Genomic DNA, 24723 nt, shown 5'->3' with positions numbered 1-24723 from the left:
CTTCCTTATCAGAGATGTCAAATTCAGTGGGCTTGGAGTATTTTAAAGGTTTCTTCTATGTCAAATTAATAGCGTGTTACAGTAGCTTATTGAAAACAATAATCAAAATAAAAATTTTAAACCCAAAGTTTTTTTAAAGCAGAAGAGGTAAACTCATTTAAAAATTTACTTGCTTAAGCATGTATTCATAGTACATTCTTTTAAAGGCAAAAAAGGAAATTTTTTGCCCCACTTTGTTAGAATACTCTTATCTGCACAGCTTTAGTTTATGGAATTTGAGGCTTTTGGAATCATTAAATCTTTATAAAGATAGTCATAGCGGTTTCCCTCCTTCCCAGCCCCTTGACTTATGCAACTGGAGAATTCCTTTTCATCCATTTCAGATCTAAGGCACGAGATACCAACTATTGAAGAGAAAATAGTCAAAATAATTCTCTTCAGTTTTGATAATATTTAAACATACCGGAGATTGTTTTGAATAATGTATATTTCTTCAGCTGTTAATATCTTACTCCTCCCTCTTTTAGGACCTGCTGAAGTTCCCATGATGTCACCCAATGGATCCATTCCTCCCATCCATGTGCCTCCAGGTTATATTTCACAGGTAAACCATTTAATAGACTTCTCTACTCACTGTTGGCCCTGTCACTTCAAAAAAATATATGGCTTCAAAAACTCATCCCAGGATTAATTTAGTTAGGATACTGCTGGAGTTGTGGGATGTTTTTGTTTTTGTTTGTTTGGGCTTTTAATTCTTTTGTGTATGGACTTGGGCACCACAAGGCCCTTCTTGATTCTTGCTGCTTGCCAGAAAGTCAGTTGGAGGCAAACACAGTAGGGTTAGGAGGCCTCTTTCCATCGAGGTGGGTTTCACCCTCGACCATCTGATAGTGGTTTCTTCATAAAGTCTACTGCCTTAGAGACTTCCCTGGTGGCTTAGACGATAAAGCGTCTGTCTACAGTGCAGGAGACCTGGGTTCGATCCCTGGGTTGGGAAGATCCCTTGGAGAAGGAAATGGCAATCAACTCCAGTACTACTGCTTGGAAAATCCCATGGACAGAGGAGCCTGGTAGGCTACAGTCCATGGGATCGCAGAGTCGGACACAACTGAGTGACTTCATTTTCACCATGATTTGCTAGGTGTGGGGGAAGTGTAGATTGAATTAGCAAAAACATTAAAGGAGACATAGTTGACTTCAACAGGGTCCATGCTTTGTTCTGGTGTCCTAATTTCTCTGTAATGTGGCACAACTTGGTCTTGGTGAATTACAAATATAATGTGAGAACTTGGCTTTTGTACTTAAATTTCTCTGAAGTTGGATTATTTAAGTTAAAAAAAAAAAAGAACAGTAGTTTAAAAAGAAGTGGCAATTTCAGAGGTATGTTGGAAGGATTTTTTTAAAAAGATAAAGTTATACCTCTATACCTGGATAAAGTTTAAGGTCTTCAGGCTGCCTGGAACGCGGACGTCTGGGTACAGTTGAGTTTTTGTCCTCTCTCCTAGGACAATACGAGCTCCTCTCTGCACTACTTCCTCCCCTGAATACGTAACTAACCAAGTCTCTCCACTTTTTATCTTTGTTTTCTTTTTTTTTCTGATTATGAAGGCATCTTATATTCATTGGCAAAATCTCTGAAAAGACAAAGAAGTGTATAAAAAAATATTTGTAAGTTTACCACCCACAAGAGACAATAATCTTTATATTAACATTTTCTGGATTATAGTCTTCCAGATTTTTTTTTCTTTCTCTCTCTGTCTGCTTTTAAAGTAGATCAAAATTCTGTAATTTTCAGTTTTAATGATTTTGCTAGGGTGAAAAAATTGGCAGCTACATAGGAAAATTGCTGAAGTTCAGGCAGGAATCAAAGAAGATTTATCCTTCTCTGATGTAAAAATTCACCCTTTTCTTCACTTTCTAAGACATAGTTTAGCTACTATAATTTCATTTTTTCCATCCCTACTTTTTTTATACAAGTCAATTTGACATCTGTTTGTTTTTTTCTTTGAGTAGGCAGAATATTGGCCTGTCTTTGCTCTGTTGCAAATAAATGGCTTGTTTTACACAAGTCTTTGTAAATAAGGACCACTGAAAGGAGAAAAGGGTGCAGAGCGGCCCTTGCACCGGGACCCAGGACGACCGGTCACATTCACGTCACCAGTCAATTAACAGAAAAGAACAAGGGATGTAGAATTCTATTATGTCTCCCACTCATTTATTTTGAGGAAGTGTTTCATTCCTGTGAAACAGAGTACAGTTCTCACCATTGTGATGGTTGAAATAACACCTCCTTTTATGCTAAAGACCCATTTAAGGAATACCAGTAAAAAATTCTAGTGGAGGGAAGCTGTAATGTGCTTTCTCTTGCTAGTGGTGTTGCTGTGATTTTACTAACTGCCAAACACTTATTAGATTTCATAGGGAAAATAGAGAATTTTAGACCATGGTGTATTTCTGATTCTGAAAAACTTTGATAGAAAATGTAAGTAAAAAGAGGAAAAGCAGAGCTATAAACTTACTTTCATAAAACTGATGATGGAAGTGTGGTGAGACACTTTCTCAATTTAGAGTTATGGCGGTGTGTGCTCAGGCATATTGGAAGAATAGTAAAAATGGAGTAATTTGGATTCTGAATTGAAAAAGAGCAAGAATACTTCAATATAAAATAAAAATTTTAAATAAAGTTGATGGAAATATTAAAGAAAAAGAAAAGAAAAAACACAAGAAACAGCATGTAAGGCATGTGTTCAGTTTCATTTAGATTGGGCTATCTGAACAGAAGATGGGCCCAGAGTTAAGTGATCCTCAGTGGTAAGCATTATAATGTTAATAATATCAGACAGTGAAGTGTCTAAGTAAAAGAAATTATTACAGTGAAGAAAATTGAGAGCCTGAAGCACAAAGAAGGTATACAGTCTCTTCTTTAAGGCTGACCCTATACAGACTTCAAAGAAATGAAGAGGGTTGGCGCCAAGTATAAAACATCTTCGACTTGTCAAGAAGCAGAATGTCTTTTTGTTATTCAGTTGTGAGGAGAAAGCATCACTTAAAAAAAAGAAAAAAATCCCCCTCCTGGCTAGACATACATAAGAATGCCCAATACTAGTCTGTCACTATCCAATACAATTTTACTTCTTAACCCCACAGTCCTTTTCCTCAATCACATGTGGCTTCCTTGTTCAGATCTAGAGTTGGATGTACGTTGCATAGAAGTAAAATTAAAGCTCTTTGGTTTATGAATTCTTCATATTCAACACTGCCCTCCTTTTGAGAATCGCCTTTACCTGTTGTCCCGTATGGCTACCACCTTAAACTTCTGTCCCCTGGCCTTTTCCCAACTACATACTTTTGTCCCCGCTATTTCTTTCTCCTTCAAGAACTCAAGAGCCCTTCTTTGTCTGACAGTTCAGTCATTTTTCTATTCAAATGCCCCTCCTCGTTGTGACCCTTTTAGAACCTCCAACACAGAGATGGTGGTTTTGTTTTATTTTTTCAGCATCTTTGGTACTTTCTCCGCATCTCTGTCATGAAACACAATACATTTTATAACCATCCCCAAGAATCTTGGTGCCTCATTGGGATTGTATCTGAGAATCTAGAGTTCTGCCTGGTATGTAGTAGGTACTTGATAAGTGCTTTGAAATGTAAGTGATTGGCCAAGCTGAAATAAAGTAAATATAGGATAGAGTAGAGTAATAAAACACCTGATAGCTGGGAAATTGACAAGCTCATAGTGATGTTTACCTACAAGTAATGAAAAGCTCTGAATGTGGACTTAAGAGACAGGAATGCAAAGATAATTTGGTAGAGGAAGAAATAGTGTCCTTAACAACAGCATGGGCACAACTGGTTATCCAAATGCAAAAAAATGAATTTGGACCTCTACCTCACATCATATACAAAAATTAACTCAAAATGGATTATGGATATAAGTGTAAGAGCTAAAACTACATAGCTCTAGGAGTAAAATTTTATAACCTTGGGTAGGCAATGGATTCTTAGATATGACACCAAAAGCACAAGAGATAAATTTGACTTCATCTAGATTAAGACTTTTTATGCTTTCAGGGTCACCGTCAATAAAATGAAGAGAGAGCTCATAAATTGGGAGAAAATATATGCAAATCATATATTTTAGAAGAGACATGTACCTACAGTATACCAGGAAATCTTACAGCTCAGGAATAAAAAGATAAAAACCCCAGTTTAAATATAGACAAAGGATCAGAACAGACGTTTCTCCAAAAGCACTGTACAGGTGGCCAAGTAGTACATTGAAAGATGGTGAACACCAGTAACCATCAGGGAAATGCAGATCAAAACCACAGTGCAATATACTTCACAGACACTGCGATGTCTTTAGTCTGAGAGGCAAGTAATAACAAGTGTTGGTAAGAATGTGGAACACTTGGAACCCTCACACACTGCCTGTAATAATGTAAAATAGTACAGCTGCTTCGGCAGATATCCTGGCATTTCCTCAAATGGTTAAATATAGAGTTACTATAGTTATTGTTGTTCATTTGCTAAGTTGTGTCTGACTCTTTGCAACCCCATGGACTGCAGCATGCCAGGTTTCTCTGTCCCTCACCATCTCCCAGAGTTTGCTCAAGCTCATGTCCATTGAGTCGGTGATGCCATCCAACCATCTCATCAGAGTTACCATATGACTATGTTGTTCTACTCCTAGGTAGATATCCAAGAGGAGAGAAAGCATATATTTATACATAAGAAAGCTTGTGTATGAATGTTCATCGGAGAAGGCAATGGCACCCCACTCCAGTACTCTTGCCTGGAAAATCCCATGGATGGAGGAGCCTGGTAGGCTACAGTCCATAGGATCACTACGAGTCAGATACAACTGAGCAACTTCACCTTCACTTTTCACTTTCATGTGTTGGAGGAGGAAATGGCAACCCACTCCAGTATTCTTGCCGGGAGAATCCCAGGGATGGGGGAGCTTGGTGGGCTGTCGTCTATGGGGTCGCACAGAGTCAGACACGACTGAAGTGACTTAGCAGCAGCAGCAGCATGAATGTTCATAGCAGCATTTTTCATAATAACCCCAAAGTGAAAACAACCCAGATGTCCATCACCTTATGCATGGATCAACAAAATGTGATAATCCGTACAATGGACTGTTTAGTTCAGCCATAAGAAGGGATGAAGTACTGATGCATGCTAAAACATGGATGAACCTTGAAATATTATGCTTAGTGAAAAAAGCCAGACAGAAAAGCCATATACAGCATCATTCCACTTATATATAATATACAGAATAGGCAAATCCGTTGACACTGATAATAAACTCATTGTTGCCAGGAGCTGGGGAAGAGAGTATTAGGGAGTTCCTGCTAATGGGTATGGCATTCTTTTTGGGATCATGATGATGTTCTGGAAATAAATAATGGTAGTGGTCACTCAACCCTGAATATACTAAAAGCCAGCTGAATCAGACATGGATTGGTGGTATGTAAATTATATCTCAAAGCTGTTAGAAAAGGGAGGGGGAGATAGTGACTAGTTCTAATTACTAATCAGCAAACAATGGCACAGCTGGGAAAAACGGCCCAGCCTGTGTTGCTGCCTGGGTTGATGGTAATAATATTGTGTATGCTCTGCTCTATGCTGTATTTGCATTTCTTGTTTTCGTCGTCCTAACTTTATATATGAGGAAGCTAAGACCCTGAGTTGAATCAGGATTGCAACACAGGCATTTCTGAATTTACTGTTTTGCCACTATGATATCATCTCAAAGTTAGCGACAGAGCCTCCCTTGATGGATACACAGTTTACCCTTCAATAACGATGTGGAGAACTGTACAGATTCAGTTATACTTGGATTTTTTTCAATACTAGACACTCAGTACTACACAGTCTGTGGTTGGTTGACTCTGTGAATGATGATATGGATAAGGGGAGCTGAGTTTAAATTATTTGTGGACTTTTGACTGTGAGGAGGGTCAGTGCCCCTAACACCCACCTTGTTTAAGGATTAACTGTGTTTGCTTCACGTTACGTTGCTTTCTGACAATGAGCATGGATGTGTGGTATGTCTACTCGATCTCCAATACTGTAACACCAGCCACTCACCTATGAGATGCTCCATTACTGTAAGGAAATTGAAGAGGGAGGCAAGTAAATGATGAAAGATGTGTTAAAGATGTTACAGTAGTCACTCTAAACTGCATCAATGGAGAAATTCTTGGTTGTAAAATTCATTCCATACTTTAGTACCTAAAAGTGCTTTAAAGATTGATTGGTAAACTTGATCAAATTGACAAAACACTGATGTCAGTAATGGGCAGATGGTCTTAAAGAAAGAGACATTTGGAGCTGAAGAGCCAGCTCTGCTCCAATGCACAGTCAACAGCACAGCCTGTATTTTCTTAGGTTGAGAAGGACTGAACCTGTGGTCCTTAGAGATAACGTAGACTAGGGCAGGAGAACAGTGGACTCTTGTCTGAGATATTAGGCTTATTTCTCTTGTTGTCACGTGTGAGTGAGTGTGTGTGTGTGTGTTGTGCTTTACTTTCTGGTGGAAGCCTGGGGGAGCTTTGAGGAAGTTATAATCTGACCCTTAAAACTTGAGGGAAAATAGAGGCTAAGAAAAAAGAAATTTTCCCACATCTATGAGGAAGTGAATTTATGTGAGAGAGAATTTAGTCTTATCACACTCATTATTATTTCCATTATGGGAAAGCATTTGTTAGTGTGATTAGGGTTGAAACTGTGGGAAAACTGAGTGAACTGGGAAGATCATGGACATTACTTGAAAGGACCTGTCTTTGTATTCTACCACGGCTACTGCCCATCTGACTTCTACAAATTCTTTCACCACAAAGGTGAATACCTACCTGATGTGGTGGAGGGAAGAATTAAGAGAAATGCTATGTGAAGTGTGCAGTCCACACTGGGCAGTTCACTAAGTGGTAGTTATTAGAATGAAGAAGCCTGTTAAAGCAATTTCAATGAAAGGTTGGCAGAATTTGCCTTCCCCAATACATATTGAGATCATGCCATATGAAGCAAATTTTTCCTTTCATTGTATACTTGCCCCGGTTTTTCTTAAAATTTTTAACCTCATCATTAACTTTTGAAGAATTTATATATAAAAATTTCTTAAGCAGATGCCATGAGTTTAGTTTTCCATGCTTCCATAGTAATTTATGAAACATTTTCAAATGTTAATAGGGGAAAATTTCATGTAGACCCCCAAATTTAAAAAGCATATGAAGAGAAAAGTGAAACATTCAAGTTAATGTTCCATCATTTGAGAAACCACGCTTCTTTTTCCAGATTAATTGGTAGAACCTTAAAACTTTAAAGAGTAGTCAAAATAAGTATTTCTGTTGTTACAGCAGAAGTACAGACTTTACCTCCTTCCATTGTTTCAAGGATTAGTTAATGGGTAGTTACCTGTTGAAATTATATATATTCCATTTCTCTTGACTGATGGGAGACAAGAAATCCATTTAAAAACACGTTTAAAGTTTGGTTTGGTTGGTCATTCTCCAATAAGGCTTGTTTCCAGAGTTGGCCTGAAATCAGCGTCCTTTGGAGAAATAGTGGGGTCTATTAGTTGGAAGCCATGGAATGCTTTCCCCCATATTGTTCAGCCAAATCTGAGCTATTAACATTTAGCCTCAACTGCTTCTATTTGGTAAGTACGACCTGGTGTTAGACTAATGCCCTCCTTCATCTTCAACACAGTAAAAATGATGATCAGAACAGAACATGAGGCATTGATTGCCCTATATCTGGGCAGACCAGGAATCAGACCCACTTGGCAACCAATAATAAGAAAATTGAAATCTTTTTTAAGACTTTAAATCTTCAGAAGCATTGATTTTTCTATAGGAAGTTAGGAAAATGTCTCACAGTCAACAGTGTGTGCATGGGTGCTGGGAGCTTCTGTGGAAAAGAGCAGAGGATTTATGTATCCCTTCTGTTTTAGTTTCTGTCATCAGCAGATTTACAATAACTTTAGTTTTTATTTATGCCTTATTTTGTTTGAGGAGTGATTACAGACAAGGTTGGCAATGCTGAATTAAAAGAGCTGTACCCTCCCCTCCAAGCATTGTGCAAGTTTCCTCCTTCTGATGAGTCCTCTGTCTCCTTGTTCTGCATTTTTCTCTTAGATTTCTTTCCTTTGTGTCTGAGATCCTGGCATTGTGACCCAAAAGAATGCAGGATTATTAGGAGATAAAATGTGAGCCCAGGTAGGGTTCTGCATCCAGCTCCCTGTGTGACTTTAGGAATATTTTAAGTTATTTGTTTGGGTGTTTTACTTGTTTGTTTACTTGGCCTTTGTTGGTCTTCCTCCCTTTTAGCATTTAAATTCGTCAAGACCAGTGACCTCTGTGTCATGTTCATCACTGGATCTTCAGTTCCTTGAAAGGTGTCAAGCACATGCTCAGCATCTATCAAAATTTGTCTGACTTTTGGAGTCATTTTCATCTTTGGGAGGGAGGAGGTCAAAGGAAGGTGTTTGAGGATCTCTGAGATTGTTTTCTAATCTAAAATTAGGTGATTCTCCTCTACTGTTCATACTGCTCCTTAAGAGACCAAGAGAACATGTAAGTTTCCATAAGCAGTCACAACAACAGTGGAGCACGCTTTTGGGAAATTTAGCATTCTATTGAGTAGGATGCTATTCTTCACTTCTATAGAAAAATGATAGTGATTTGATAGTTGATTTTCAGGATAATATTGAGATGATATCACGTCTGCAAATGACTTCTAAATCATTAAAAGGATTAAATTATGTACATTATATTTGATTTTATTACATGATTATTGTAGTCTGTCTTTCCAAATTAGTAACCCAAGTATGTAACAACTTTTCGTAGACAACCACCTCTGCCCAACCTTTGGGCATAAAACTTAACCAAGGTTAAGAGGTTGTATTCCTGCACATTTTTTGAAACTCATCATGCTTATAAAATTCAGTGTATAATACAGTTTTTGCTCTGTAATAAATATCTGATTATCAGCAGCACAGATTCTTAATCATTTCTTGTGCCATGGAACCCACTGCCAGATTGTTGAAGCTTTTTTAAGTGTAAAATAAAAAATTCATAGATACAGTCTAGAACAACTTATCTGTGTTTCTGTGGATATAAATGTGTCTGAGAAGCTGGATTGCAAAGATGTGATTGGTGATTTCTCTGCTGATCAGTGGAGAGGCATGAGGAATAGGAGCAGTTATTCCTGAAGATTCCTGTGTTGATAATTCTATTAATATCTTTTTTTAAAAATTGAAATGTAGTTGATTTACAATGTTGTGTTGATTCCTGATGTGCAGTAAGGTGATTCAGTTATACACACACACACTCACATATATGTACATTTTAAACAGTCTTTTCCATTATGGCTTATCTCAGGATATTAAATATAATGCCCTGTGCTATACAGTAGAACCTTGTTTATTATTAATATCTTAAAGGCAACTCAGTTTGGCACAAATTAAAGCATGAGGTTACTACTTACTGTTTATCTGCTGACAAATATTCTGTTCCTCAAAACAGAGATACCATATAGTCTGATACAACTCTTTGTTCCATTTTATTCATTGAAACTCTATGGTTGTAACTCTTCTTACTTGTCCAGGGTTCTTAAAAATACTAGGAGTGATAGATTTGATTTTTGATCTTCAAATGTGGTGGAACTTTTTGGTCTTTAGGTGGCAATATACAGTAAAACATGATAGAAAAGGCACAACACTTCCAGTCACAGTAGTTGGGCATGAATCTTGTCACCCACTTAGCTGGCCTTAGGTTAATTGCTCCTGAAGATTCTTCATCTAGAATTTAGGACTGTGATGTTGCCCACATCAGAGGATCTTCTGAGGGTTGTGTGAATTATGTGCCGAGCACTTTATACATTGTTGCTTAGTTCTCTTTAAGTAGGGGCCCCTCTGCCACTCAGGTTGGGGATAGCTGCCCCTCAAGCTGGGGTAGCTGAGGTTTGATAAGATGGAGCTGGCACCAGCTGAGGACCCAACCCCAGTTCTGTGGTTCATAAGATGGGTTTCAAACTTTGCTGGGCTTCCTTCTTAATGTGGAAGGACTGATCAATTACTGCCATTGTCCCCTCAACTACAGTATTACATGCTTTACTGAAGTAGTTGGATTAAAAGAGATACCGCTGTAGACGTACTTGTTTCCATCTTCCTCTTCAGTCCTCAATGATTTTAGTTATAAACCATTTATATATAACCTAGTTGTGCTCTTTTTTCCAGATTAAAGATGTATGTACATGTGAGGGTTTCTCTGTATATAAGTATTGGTATACATAAGGCTAGTAGAGTAAGGCTTGCCATTTATGAGATTATCTCCTTATACTGTTCACCTCTGGACAAGCCTCTCTGTAAGAGTCATACTCCACAACACTGAAGACTAGTGCCCCTTCAGTACATTCAACTTGGGATTCCCTTGTACAGCAACCTCGGATGTGTTATCTGGATCTAACCATTGATGCGTTGGTCTGTACCTTAGCCATTGCTTGAAGTTGGCATGTGCATTAAAAATTATTCACCAATGGAAAATTTAAGGTTTCCAGACATAAGTGAGTTTGTGGGTAAAATGTTTGGGGAATTGTTATTCATTCATGAATCACCTTGTTACTTAAAACCTTAAATTTGGTTACCTATGAAATTGGTTGTTTACTTAGCCATTGGCAAGAACTCTTTCAGAAAAGTGGAATTTTCAAGGAACTTTTTTATTCACTCTCAAATCAAATAAGATTATCTACATCTACTCTGCAGAATAATCCTTTGATATTATATAAAGGGCCTTTACAAACCTAGAAATATCATCGATAATTTATTTTTCCATTCTGCTACAACAACAACCATGCTGAGTGGCAAAAGGAGTTGGTCCTAAACCTAGAGGGTTTAGGACATTCACGATAATGGAACACTGGAAAGAGCAGATAGTATTTCATCAGTGTTTGGCTGTAACAGATGTGAAGAGAAAGGAAATTGAAAAGTAATACTTGATGTTTTCAACCACAGTCATAATCATTAAATTTGAAATGCAGAAGAGTCAAGAGATTTGGGAAATACATTGAATCCTGCCATGTTTTGAAGTCAAATAACTTCATCTATAAGATAGAATCACTGTTCGGCTCCTGCAAATCTTTGGTTGCCCTTTGAATATTCCTTTATCCTAATTTTCGCTTTCTTCTAAGGCACTTGGTGATGTTGGTAGGAGTAACATCCATAGCATCAGAGAAGGGCTTGGGCTAGGGAGAGTACAGTCCTTACATTTCAAGTCTCTAACCTCCATGAAGAACAAACTTGCTTTTCCTCTTATTTGTTATACTTACTATATTAGAAAATGCAGAGTGAGGAGTCAGTGCAAAAAAGGAAGGGTGAAAAATAACGCTTTTTATTACTGGTTGGTGATGAATAAAATAAAACCACTCAGCTGCCTTTGGATTTGAAGTAGAACTTACACGAGAAATGTGTAAATTTTCTGTGTGTGTCTTATAGTAAAATCATACTTATTGAAAACAAGAGTGTCAGGGATAACAGATCTGGAATTGAGTTTAGATTATCTAAAATTTTAGAGTATGATGTCAGGTATTTACCTGAGTTATGGGGAGAGATTGATTTTGATAAAGAATGTGTTATTATTAACAACTCTTATTGTTGTTTAGTTGCTAAGTTGTGTCTGACTCTTGCGACCCCATGGACTGTAGCACACCAGGCTTTCCTGTCCATGAGATGTCCCAGGGAAGAACACTGGAGTGGGTAGCCATTTCCTTCTCTAAGGGATCTTCCTAACCCAGGGATCAAACCTACATCTCTTGCATTGTAGGCTGATTCTTTACTGCTGAGCCACCAGGGAAGCCCAATAATAACTGTTGCTAGACATTAAATGTAAGACATAAAGTTTTTTTTTTTTGGCTTGCTTTTTCATTCATTTGTTCGTTAGCCAACTTATATTGAGAACCTCCTGTATGCCTGGGTAGTTTGAGGGACTTGGAGTTGGTGGGAGAGACAAATCTGTAATCAGTGCTGCAGGACAGAGATGCTGATGGTGGGGTGAGCACCAGTCTGGCCAGGAGAAGCCTTGATGATTTGTCTGCCTGTTCCTCTGTCTGTGCACCTGTTTCATGTTGCCCAGCCTTTCCTTCTCCTTGTTCAGGGCTCAGTTACCAGAATGGCCTGGGAACCCACTTCAAGTATGTTGGCTACCATTAGGAAGTGAGCGTGAACCCAACTTTTGCAAACTCATTTGGTCCACTTTTCTGTGTGCAGCATCTCACTCAGGCAAGCCAGACTTGCATGCTAACTGCATGCATGTGAGCTCACATGTATCCACATGCAGTCTGTTCTGCCCACATCTTGGATCATCACTGCTCCTTGGGGCAGACTTAAAAAATTTTTCTTTTGCCTCCTACCATTGAAGCTCTTCTTTTGATTCTTGTTGCTTGCAGCGCAGAAGTAGGAGAGAGTTTTAGGAATTGAGGGGTTAATTGAAATTCCTGTGAAGCATATTTCAGTTCAGTAAGGGGAGGAACTACCTTCTCTATTAACTACGAGAAAAGATTGTCAAAACATAGATGTTTTTAAGAGATCTGTTTTAGTTCTTGGACTCAAAACTGTACCCCACACCCCCAGCTCTCTGGCTTTATGTAAGTTAGCTTAACTTTACTGAGCTTCATTCCTTTTCTCTCTCAAATGAGGATAACTGTATTTGCCTCCCAGGATTGTTGGGAGGATTTAGTGAGGTAGTAATAGTGATAGTAGTAATGGCTAGGGAAGTTTTCTCCTACTGTGTATCAGTTACCATCCTAGGACTTGAACATTGAGTAGCGTTATGTCAGGTAGAAGGTATTGAAGCAGAGCAGCAGGTATTCAGTAAATATTGTTTGTATCTTGAATCCTTTCACATCTCTTCATAACCTATTTCTAATAGTTCATTATTTACATACTTATTTTGCAGCATACCTAACTTTGCTCTACATAATGAAAACTTGGAGTATAGACCAGGATGAAAATCTGGTTCTCTAGTTGAACTAAGCATATATTTTAATCCTGCTGTGCCTTAGTTTTCTCATGTACAGTAGGGATGCTAATATCTAGTTCTCCAGTAGTTAAGAAAGTTAGCTGGGATAAATGGCAACAAGCACCTGGCAGACCACAGGCACAGGCTGTGACCTGCTTTCTCCTCTCCCTGCCTGCTCCTCGCATTAGCACTCCCTCTTGCTATTGCCCCCAGCCCATCTCATTTTGTTTCAGTGATTTTCTTGGTTGTGCTTCTAAAAGACACTGGTGCAAGGAGGGCAAACATTCTCCCTCTTTAACCTTTAGTGCCTTATTTTCTGGCCTCTCATCCATGTGTCTAGGCCACAGGATAACAAAGAATACTAGGCACATACAGGTTTCTCAATAAATACTTACTGAACAGAGTGAAAGGACATGATAAAGACTCAAATTACCTGCTGTTTGCCATCAAGCTTTCTTCTTTTGCTAGAGGAAAGTGGCTGGGTGGTTCTGTCCAGGAGGATGGTGAAAGTGAAAATCGCTCAGTCTTGTCTTGACTCTCTGCGAGCCCATGGACAGTCCATGGAATTCTCCAGGCCAAGATACTGGAGTGGGTCGCCGTTCCCTTCTCCAGGAGATCTTCCCAACCTAGGGGTCGAACCCAGGTCTCCCGCACTGCGGGCAGATTCTTTACCAGCTGAGACACCAGGGAAGCCCAAGAATACTGGAGTGGGTAGCCTATCTCTTCTCCACAAAATCTTCCCAACCGAGGAATTGAGCCAGGGTCTCCTGCATTGCAGGCAGATTATTTACCAGCTGAGCTACCAGGGAAGCCCATCCAGGAGGAATTAAATGCATTATTATTAAAAGAGAATTGTGGTGGGTATTTTTTTGGGGGGGGGTGTCGGAGGGATGTTTGTTTTTTCTATTGTTGTTTTTAAGCAGACAAGGCTGGTAGAACTTATGGGAGGAGGCTCTGTTAGGTGGTATAGTAATTTGCTTAGGCCACCATAACAATGTCCCATAGACTGAGTGGCTTAAATGGAAATTACTTCCTTGCAGCCCCTGTTTTCTTTTAAGGCCTCTCTTCTTGGCTTGTAGACGGCCTTCTTCCTTTGCTGTCCTCACGTGGTCTTGCCTCTGCCTGTCCGTGTCCCAATTTCCTTTCCTTATAAGGATATCAGTCATACTGGATTAGGACCCACCCATCTGACCATATTTTACTACAATTACTTTGTTAAAGGCCTTATCACCAGATATAGTTACATGCTGAGGCACTGTGTGGTTGGGACTTAACTATGTGAATTGGTGGAGGGCAGGGCAGAGTATACGGAATTCATCCCATAAGAGGTGGCAACCTGACGACCTAGCACAGTGATTTTTTCCAAGGGTCTGTGCCTCTCTGGAGAAGGTGAGTGTTCTGTTGAATCATAGCTCTAGGAAAAAATTCTAGATGAAGAACACTTGGTCCTGATATCTAGAAAAGAAAAAAAAAAAAACAACAAAACTTTGTCCTGATTTCTGAATAGAACTCACTAGGACTCAGCCTGATTTTCCTTTTTCTTTTCAGGCTAACTAGACAAGTCAATATTTAGCACCTATTTTTTCCTCACCTTTGAATATCCAGCGCTTAGCTTATAGTCTGTACCAGGAAATGGTGAACTGAATACTAGCGATTCGCCTGTATGCAAAGGCAGCATGCCTCAGGACATTGTCACAGTTTCATTCACCCCAAAAGGAAATGTCTCTTTTCCATGGTCTTTTATGGAGATTGAAGGCACATTTTTACGGTCTCAGGATTCTTAGACTGAACTCTTTCTAATGTCTACATTCTTCTGCTATAGTAATATATTTCTTTATAAACCATAATATTTATGGCCACCATTCCCTGAGTTATTTATTATATTGTGCATTATTTTTGCTCCTCAGACTTTCTTATTCTTTGGAGGAACATAGGCCTAATTTCCTTAGACATAGATCTCAAAACTGATTTGACAACTAAATATCCTACAGTTTGTGTTATGGAAGAACAATAAATAAAATATTTAGGACATTTTTTTTTAAGTTATTTCAGAAAATTCCATTTCTTAAAAATATTTTTAGTCATAAGACCTTGATTGGTTAAGGGAGTATCCCATTATAAAAGTATCCCATTACACATGTACATGTAAATAGACTTTTTTCACAAACACCACAGAATAATTTAAGATAATTAAAAACGGGGCTATGAAACAGTTTTCATATATGCCAGCAATTTGTGGTTTCAAAAAGCTACTTCTCTAATTGGAAATCCGTTTGTTGGTGAAGAAAAGTAATTTATACTTCAGATTTATTAATTTTTGTAGTTAGTGGAAATATTTATTCTTATATAGTAGTAAAAAGATAATGTTTCATCTGTTTTCTTTTTACTTTTTCTTTTCCCCGCCTTGACTAGAATTCTTACTTTTGTTAGTGCTGTTTGCTCAATTTGTTTGTTTGTTTGTTTAGTGCTTTAACAAGTCAAAAACTATATGATAAAATGAAAATTATTTCTCTTCCTTCTTCTGTTTATCAGCCTGGGGTTGTTCTTCACATTTAGTAAGAGCCCTGTTCTTTTACTACCTCAATCAAATCTGTACGGGCTGCTTGATCATTCTAAGTTTTACATTGACTGAAATAAGGAAGGTTGTAAGTTTATAGAGAACAAATACTTTGCTTCTGTGGACCTTCCATTGTCTAGCACAGGACTGAATCAAGGTTTGATGAAAGAGGGACATCTGGAATATGCTCTACTCTTTTCTTAATAGCTAGTGGCAAGGTAGAAGGAAGAAAGACCCTATAGAATAAATACATGTTAATATCAGATGGTAAGAAAAACCCATATTTATACTAAACATTGTACAGAATGTGCTACCATATTCATGTTCTGCATTTTAGACAAAATAGAAGATGCTTGAAATGAATAAATGAAGCCTAATCAAACTCACAAGCTTTTTGCACAGCAGAGGACACCATAAACAGAACACAAGGACAACCTATGAAAGGGGAGAAAATATTTGAAAATGATGTGATCTAAGTTTAATTTCCAAAGAAAGGAAGCCAATTAAAAAAAGGGGGGAGAAGACCTAAATAGACTTTTCTCCAAAGACATATAGATGGCCAAAAGGCACATGACAAGATGCTCAGCATCGCTAATTATTAGAGAAATGCAAGTCAGAACTACACAAAAAGTATCACCTCACACAGGTCAGAATGACCATCATTAAAAAGTCTACAAATAACAAATGCTAGCAAGGGTGTGGAGAAAAGAGAACTCTCCTCCGTTGTTGGTGGGAATGTAAATTGGTGCAGTCACTATGGAAAATAGAATGGATGATTCCTTAAAAAACTAAAAATGGAGTTGCCGTATGATCCAGCAATCCTGTTCCTGGGCATATATTTGGAGAAAACTCTTAATTCAAGAAAATAACATGCACCCCAACGTAGACAGTAGCACTATTTACAGTAGCCAAGACATGGAAACAACCTAAATGTCCATTCACTGATGAATGGATAAAGAAAATGTAATGTGTATGTGTGTGTGTGTCTACATATACATACACACAATGAAATACTATTCAACCGTAAACAATGAAATAATGCCATTTGCACCGATATAGACGGACCTAGAGATGATCGTACTAAGTGAAGTAAGCCAGAAAGAGAGGACAAATATATGATATCACTTATATGTGCAATCTAAAACAGGATACAATTGAACTTATCTATAAAACCGAAGCAGACTCAAACATAAAAAACAAACTTGTGGTTACAAAAAGGGGAAAGTGACAGGATGAAGGGAGATGAATGAGGATTTGGGGATCAGCAGATAACAAACTACTGTCTATAAAATAAACAAGATCCTACTGTGTGGCACTAGGAACTATATTCAGTATTCTGTAATAAACTGTAGGGAGAAAGGATGTATATAGACTGTGCTTCCTTGGTGGTTCACATGGTCATGCATCTGCCTGCAGTCTGGGAGACTCGAGTTTGATCCCTGGGTCAGGAAGATCCCCTGGAAAAGGGGGTGGCTACCCACTCCAGTATTCTTGCCTATAGAAATCCCTGAACAAAGGGGTCTGGTGGGCTTTAGTCCATGAAATCTCAAAGAGTTGGACATGCCTGAGTGACCAACACACATATGTATTCATAGATTCATACACTGTATAATTGAATCACTTTGTTGTATACCAGAATCTAATACAACATTGCAAATCAACTATACTTTAAAAAAAAAGGTGCTTTGATATTTATTAGTGTATACATTAGAGAATTTCTAATGTCATGGTTTAAGCATCATTTCACATACCTATAACTTAGCAACCTAAATAAGGCTAGTGTGATTAGCTTGCCAAGGCCTGGAAGAGGTTATATTTAATAAAAAATATGTAAAAAGCTACATCCTGAGCTTTAGTAGGGAGTATGACTCAGAATCTTAATTTGATGGAGTTAATGTTGCTTTATTAATGAGCTATTAACATGGTAAATTTTGAAGTTATTATGTTAATCAGTTCATTAATAAAAAAGATTTTTATTTTCTTAACATAAAGATTAATGGATATTAGTTAAAATTAAACCTATTTTGTACATTAAAGTACAGACTAATGATGTTGATAAACTTGTCATTTTGTCTCAAGCAGTACTTTAAAAAGCAAAGCTTAGTATAATTTTTTTTTATTAGAATGTTTTTAGACATGATTAAGTCATTTTGTTTTGGCCCCTAATCAGCCTCCTAAGGTGTAATGAGAAATCTATTTCAATATCCAAGTTTAATTTTCAGTTTTGTTGTTTTTTTAAGCAGAACTTTCTGTCAGTGGATGTGCCTGATTGTCTTAAGCTTGTTTAGCCCACCTGGTCTCTTTGGAAGCCCAGTCCCAGGTTCCACGTTCACTCCTGAGCCATCATTGTCCCCTTCTTTGCAGGGCCCTCACACAAGGCTCACAGGCTTTCACCTGTCCCAACCCTGCCGGTTCTGTGAGGTCCCTGGAGCCGCCTCTGATTCTGCCATCTCATGCTCTTGTTCTCTGTACCCCACAGCTTTGCCTTTGGATTACGGTTTCTATTGCATTATTTCATGTCTTGCGTCTCAACAAAACTGTTTGCTCCTAGAGCAGATAGCACGCAGTTGGCCACAAAGCCAATAAATACCAGCATTGTACTGCCTTGTGTTACTTTCCTTGGTTGAATTTTTAAAAAATCATTTGAAGAAAGTATGGATAGAATGTTGATTGGCCCATTCTGCCTATAGCAGGCCCCTGGTCATAATGTCTCCTTCACAACTCCTAGGACATCATCTGGATATCTTGGGAACAAAAGGTGTCCTTCTTGATTTGGGACTGCTAAAGTGTTTGATAGGTGGGGATCCCCTCATTTCATCCACAAACTTGGTTCCAGATTAAATGACCTTTCAGTACTATTATAGTTTCTGAAGCTATAGTTTGTAAAGCCAACCTCTCTTAGTTTCTTAAAGCTCCAGTGTCATGGAACTATACTTGCTAAAGCAGGTGTGGGGTCAGGTGTTGCTGGGCAAATAATGAAAGCTCAGACCTCTAAAGCATATTTATGTGACCCAGAATGTCTCTTCTTTCTGGAAAACTGCCAGTTGAATAATGTTATTTCTAAAATTCATTTTACTAGTTGAATTTTTTGTTGTTGTTTAGTCACTAAATCTTATCTGACTCTTCATGACTCCATGAACTATAGCCCACCAAGCTCCTCTGTCTATGGAATTTTCCAGGCGAGAATAGTGGAGTAGGTTGCCATTTCCTTCTCCAGGGATCTTCCTGACCCAGGGATTAAACCTAGGTCTCCTGCATTGCAGGTGGATGCTTTACCACTGAGCCATCAGGGAAGCCCAGCTAGTTGAATTAGAGAACCAGAACTCCCCGCTATGGAGAAGAGAAGGTTAAAGTTAAGGAGGAAAGTAATTACATACTATCTACACTCACAGAATATTTGCTAATAATACATACTATATTCTTTTTGTTGTTTTCTCTAGGTGATTGAAGACAATACTGGAGTCCGCCGGGTGGTGGTCACACCCCAGTCTCCTGAGTGTTACCCCCCAAGCTACCCCTCGGCCATGTCTCCAACCCATCATCTACCCCCCTACCTGGCTCACCACCCGCATTTCATCCATAACTCACACACAGCATACTACCCACCTGTTACTGGCCCTGGAGACATGCCGCCTCAGTTCTTTCCTCAGCATCACCTTCCTCCCACAATATACAGCGAGCAAGGTGAGTAGATTGCTGGCATCTGGAGCTGTTGGAACTGGCTACAAAACTGAGTAGCTTTAGAGAGCCAGAGAGCCTTTGTTTCTTCTGTAACAAGCATGGTAGAGGAGGATCTGTCTGCTGTGTAAAGCTCATCGGAAATTCCTAGCTTTCTTTGTCCTCGGTTGTATCTTGAGACTTTCTTTATATTGTTTTCAAATTCTGTCCCCATCCCACCCCACAGAGCGCAGGTAATGGGCAAGCCACTTCTCATTTCAGAAAAGAGGCAGTAATCTGTCATATGTTTCCATGTCCTGTTAACGTATTTTTATATGAGAGTGGCCTGAGACAGAGCTGGAGCACAGTAGTTCTTAGGCATCCATATGGTCAAGCAGTAGAAGGGAAATTACACAGGATTTTGTGCCGCATTTCCAATGATAGAAGACTGTGAGGTCTCAGTAACCTTGAGTTTCTTGGATGCTCTTTGGAAATCTTGGCAGAACTCAAAATCCTCTCACTGTTGGTGTGGTCTTCCTGAATGCTGTTTTCACTTTGAGAATAGCTATTAATGCAGTTTCACTGTTAGGCAGATACTTACCTTGAAATGAAAAGGGCCTCAGAGATACGGTATTATGTCTTGTTAGTTTTGGCCTTGGTATTGGTTTAGTCTGAAGCCCTTCTCTGTCAAAATGGATACTAAGAAACCAGATAAGTGAGGGTAAAAGTAAACACTAGAACTTTGCAAAGTAACTTTTTTCTGTGTCTGACTATGAATTGCTTCAAACAGTTATTATGTTGGTTTACACACAAAGTGCATGAGAAATGTCTTCTTGTTTAGAGGATGTTATTACCTTACTTTCATTGATGTTATATATGTATATATTATATTATATATATATATATGGCTATTTTAAGTGAAATCATCAATATCCTATTTTAACTTAGGGATAGAATTTAATTTTTTTTTTGCAGTAGCATTTAGAAAGAAATTTAATATAATTCAAAAAGCTTACATGCCATTATAATAGGGTAGAGAGAGGTGACAGCAAAAGATGAAATCAATACTTTAAATGCATAGAGGCATCAATAATTTCCTATTGCTGTAGTCCTCTTGCCTAGTAACTTAATACTCCAGAACATCAGACACTGGGCATATTCCATGAAAATACCTGGATAAAAACTGAACGATTTCAGTTAGTTGAGAATAGTTTTTAAAAACATATTCAGTACTCATACAATACACATTAAATATTTTAGTACTTGTCAGTTTTCTAGTTGGGTCTGAGCTTAATGACAGTGTGAAAAGCCTTGGCTGTTGACTCATTACTTGATGAAGAGTGGATGACCTGCCTTATTTTAGCAGTCTTTAGTAGGATGCCACACAATTACTGTTTTGTGAATGGTGTCTTTTGTAATTTTACACAATAATATGATTTAAGTTATTAGAATTAAGCAAAAAACAAACCAAAAAAAACACTTGTCTTCATTGAATTAGGGTGTTTTGATTTATTTTCATTAAAATAACACAGAGAATAATGAGAAATAAATGAAAGTGCTGTCTTCATTGATTCCTAATTAAACAGAAAACAAAAATCTTTTGCTTTATAAATAAAAAGCCTTTTATATATTCTTGTACCTTAGTTCTCAATATGTATGCACCTAAAAGTAATTCAGACATTTAGTTTCCCAAACTGTATGCATTTTAAAAATTATTGATGTTTTAAAAGTATTACTCTATCAGTACCCATAGTGAAAATTTTAAGTCTCACATGTAATATCTTGTGATATTTAAAACCTTTATCATTCTTCTTCTGTGTTTAGACATGATTTACTTGGGCATGCACTCTGTGAATAGAATTGTAGTGAAAATTGGTTATCTTGTAAGTTCAGTTCAGTCACTCAGTTGTGTCCGACTCTTTGTGACCCCATGAACCGCAGCACACCAGGCCTCCCTGTCCATCACCAACTCTCGGAGTTTACCCAAACTCATGTCCATTGACTCAGAATGCCATCCAACCATCTCATCCTCCGTCTTCCCCTCCTCCTCCCTTCAATCTTTCCCAACATCAAGGTCTTTTCAAATAAGTTTGCTCTTCGCATCAGGTAGCCAAAGTATTGGAGTTTCAGCTTCAACATGAGTCCTTCCAGTGAACACCCAGGACTGATTTCCTTTAGGATGGACTGGTTGGATCTCCTTGCAGTTCAAGGGAAGATTTGCTTTTTTAAGGTCTTCCTCGAGCTATGTAAACAGAAAGAAAATGAAAAGTGGAGCTTTACCATTCAACAGTCAACATCGGTTGTTCAGTTATGTAGGGTGACTTTACATTGCTAATGTGCCTAGAACAGTGCTGGTTTAGGTCTTGTGTCCAGATAAATAATTAGAAGTGTTCCCTAGTTACCCTCAGAAGTACCTGGATTTGGATGGTAATTTATATGATCACTCTGTGCATGTGGGGCCTTTTTTTTTGTTACAAACGTGTAAGGACCTAGTATCTGTGTTCTATATTATCACTTTTATTAGTATTTAAATATAATTTTTAATTGCTTAAAAGTTTAAATTTAAAATATGTGTTTTCCCCTCAGATCATAAGATTATTTCACAGGCTTCCATTTTCTTTTGAGCAATGTAAAAATATGGATAGTGAAGCCAGGTGACATTCTACTAGCCAGTGTGTCTTCTGATTACCCCAGAATACAAGTTTAAGACAATAAATTGTTATGTCTGGCACCAGGTTGCAAAGGTGGCTTATATATATAATACTATAATCTCTTGAACATTTCCCTTAATTCTGTGAGCTTTGATTATTTTTAATGGAAATTTCTGATCTCTTCATTTTAATAGATTTTGTTCGAATGTTGGCTCTTCTAAATGGCACAAATAACCCCTTATATTCTTATTGCTATATATTTTTTAGTAAAAATATTCTGTCTGTAAGGATAAGCATACATTTAAATGTTTTGATTCTGAGGACTTATTACTTAAGGGGGTATTTGTTTGTTAATTCTTTTTTTTGTAGATTGCAACTACTAAGAACAATTGACAGGCAAAGTCAAGCTTAATTATATATTCAACTAGAATATGAACTCTTGGTAGAAAAGACTTTAATATTTTCCATAATCTCTTGAACATTTGTGAACACACAGTATAATTTTTTTAGTGATTATTCCTTTATTGGTTAGAAATGAATGGGAGTATTTTAAACATGTATAATATGCATACCACTCTTTAAAATATTTTATACTGTATTTACTGTAAAATGTTAACCTCTTCCTTCAGGAAACAGGTCATTTGACCATCTAAGACTTTATTATTGAAGATGTAGACTGAGTTTGCCTTTGTCCTAACCGTTCTTTTAGAAATTATACCACTCTATGGAATGTCGAGTTACATCACCCGAGAAGACCAGTATAGCAAACCTCCGCACAAAAAGCTGAAAGACCGCCAGATTGACCGCCAGAATCGCCTCAACAGCCCTCCTTCTTCAGTCTACAAGAGCAACTGCACCACCGTGTACAACGGCTACGGCAAGGGCCACAGCGGCGGCGGCGGTGGAGGCGGGGGAGGCGGCAGCGGCGGTGGGCCGGGCATTAAGAAAACGGAGCGGCGAGCAAGGAGCAGTCCAAAGGCAAATGACGCAGACTTGCAAGGTAATGTTCAAAGACGTTTGCCATGAGGAGGGGATTCCGAGTTTTACAGAAGTTTATATCATGGCAGCTGGCCTTTCTGCTGGGAGCGATAGGGTAGACCTTCTCTTATCTTTGCTTAGCAAGAACAGGATATTGTATCATCTCTTTTTTATTACTCCTTCATGGCAGAAATATTATTTCTTTGGTCACGTGGGCTGTGTAACAGTCTACTTGATCTCAGTGACAACTATCTGAAAGTATTTTCACATTGGCTTACTTCTGTTGTTTCATTAACTAGACAGATGTAGAAGAGAGTCTGAGTAAAACCAAGTGTAGGGCTAGTTTAAATCTCAACATAATTATACCTCATAAAAGCAGATGTAATTAATTCTATGCTGTAGTAAAATTTATCATCTTGTAAGGCAGTATATTTCTGGCTCTCTCATCAGTCATTGTTTAATGCCACCTTTGGCATCTTGAATGAAGTTTTCGTAGACCAAGAATGAGAAGGAAGAAATAGTGTCACCACATCCAGATAGAGAGATATCAGCTCAAAGGGCATGTTGGTTTTTTTTTTTTTTGGTAGATCAATTTTGTGGCTGTAAGATCAGTTAATTTGGGGAAGAAGGTATGTATGTTGTAAATGAAGTTTTTAGATGCTATTTAGACACAACCTGTTCTTAACAAGCTTTTTATATGGGTATATGTAGAAGATTGACTTGAGGGAATCCAAAGAAGAACATTTTGATAAGTTAGGTGAGATTACAGGTGTAGATAAAACAAAGACATGTAAAAGACAAGGTCAGAACTGATTATAATATGGTTAAATATAGTCCTTCCTTTTTGGATCTCAACCATGTAGAAAAAGTCACTGTGTATGTGAGAATATGTTTTTGAATGAAAATTAATTAGTGTGTGGTTGATTGTGTAGGGAAGAGTAGCCTCTGTCAGGGCTGAGGAAAATTAGGTAAAGCCAGATTTCAGTATCAGCATTTCACCCCATGTTATTTACATGAGTGAACTGTGGCATGAAAAAGAGTAATAATAAGATATAGTAAAAAGTGAACAATAATTTCTCTGAGTGAAATGAATTATAGATGTGTTTCATTTTGTTCTTTATTCTTTTCTGTATTTTCCAAGTTATATTTAATTATCATGCATTATTATTACAGTTATTAAACAAAGCATAAATAAGTATATATGAGAAACCCAAGATTTAAGAGGCTTTTAAATAGCTCCTAGAGGAAAGTACTATGTCTGTTATATAGAGTAAGTTTTAGTTAAATGATACTACAATTTCGAAGTTTGAAATTCAGGTATTAACAATGTGGTAATTTAAATCATGGCATATAAAATAATTTATACACATACACACAAACATACAAGATTAGAAATAGGTTTCCCTAAGGAGAATTTTCATCTATAGAAAAGAGAAAAAGAATGTATTAGCTGTCTTCAGAGAGCTGAATACCTTGATTACTTGATTGATTCTTTAATAATTTTTGCCCTGCCTTGTATCAGAAAAGATTTAAGACAGATGGCATAGATAAATATAATGAGTATGCTAGGGTGATGGCTAAAGTGTCTGCCTCTAATGTGGGAGACCTGGGTTTGATCCCGGGGTTAGGAAGATCCCCTGGAGAAGGAAATGGCAACCCACTCCAGTATTCTTGCCTGGAGAATCCCATGGACGGAGGAGCCTGGTGGGCTACAATATAATACAGGCAAATAAAATAAATTTAGAAAGAGGCTGAGAGATTATAAGAGAAGGTAAATAAGATGAAGCAGGGTTGAAGTTAGCATACAAAATTAATGTATTATGAATTAACTGCTGCAGAACTAAGTACCTTCCTTACATAT

At 37.8% G+C, this 24723-nt stretch overlaps 1 protein-coding gene across 5 annotated transcripts in view; it reads left to right on the top strand.

The window, feature by feature from the left end:
• The window catches only part of FNDC3B (fibronectin type III domain containing 3B), a 356699-nt gene that overhangs the window by 186936 nt on the left and 145040 nt on the right, over positions 1 to 24723 (top strand). For all 5 annotated transcript variants that reach the window (XM_018047697.1, XM_018047701.1, XM_018047711.1 and 2 more), the window contains exons 4-6: positions 528 to 604; positions 19017 to 19260; positions 22594 to 22884. In XM_018047697.1, the coding sequence (XP_017903186.1) occupies positions 528 to 604; positions 19017 to 19260; positions 22594 to 22884 (612 nt within the window). The remainder of the gene's footprint in view (positions 1 to 527; positions 605 to 19016; positions 19261 to 22593; positions 22885 to 24723) is intronic.

This window comes from Capra hircus, chromosome 1, assembly GCF_001704415.2.
Source record: "Capra hircus breed San Clemente chromosome 1, ASM170441v1, whole genome shotgun sequence".
In the NCBI taxonomy this organism is placed as follows: domain Eukaryota; kingdom Metazoa; phylum Chordata; class Mammalia; order Artiodactyla; family Bovidae; genus Capra; species Capra hircus.
This window is presented reverse-complemented; position numbering and strand designations above follow the sequence as displayed.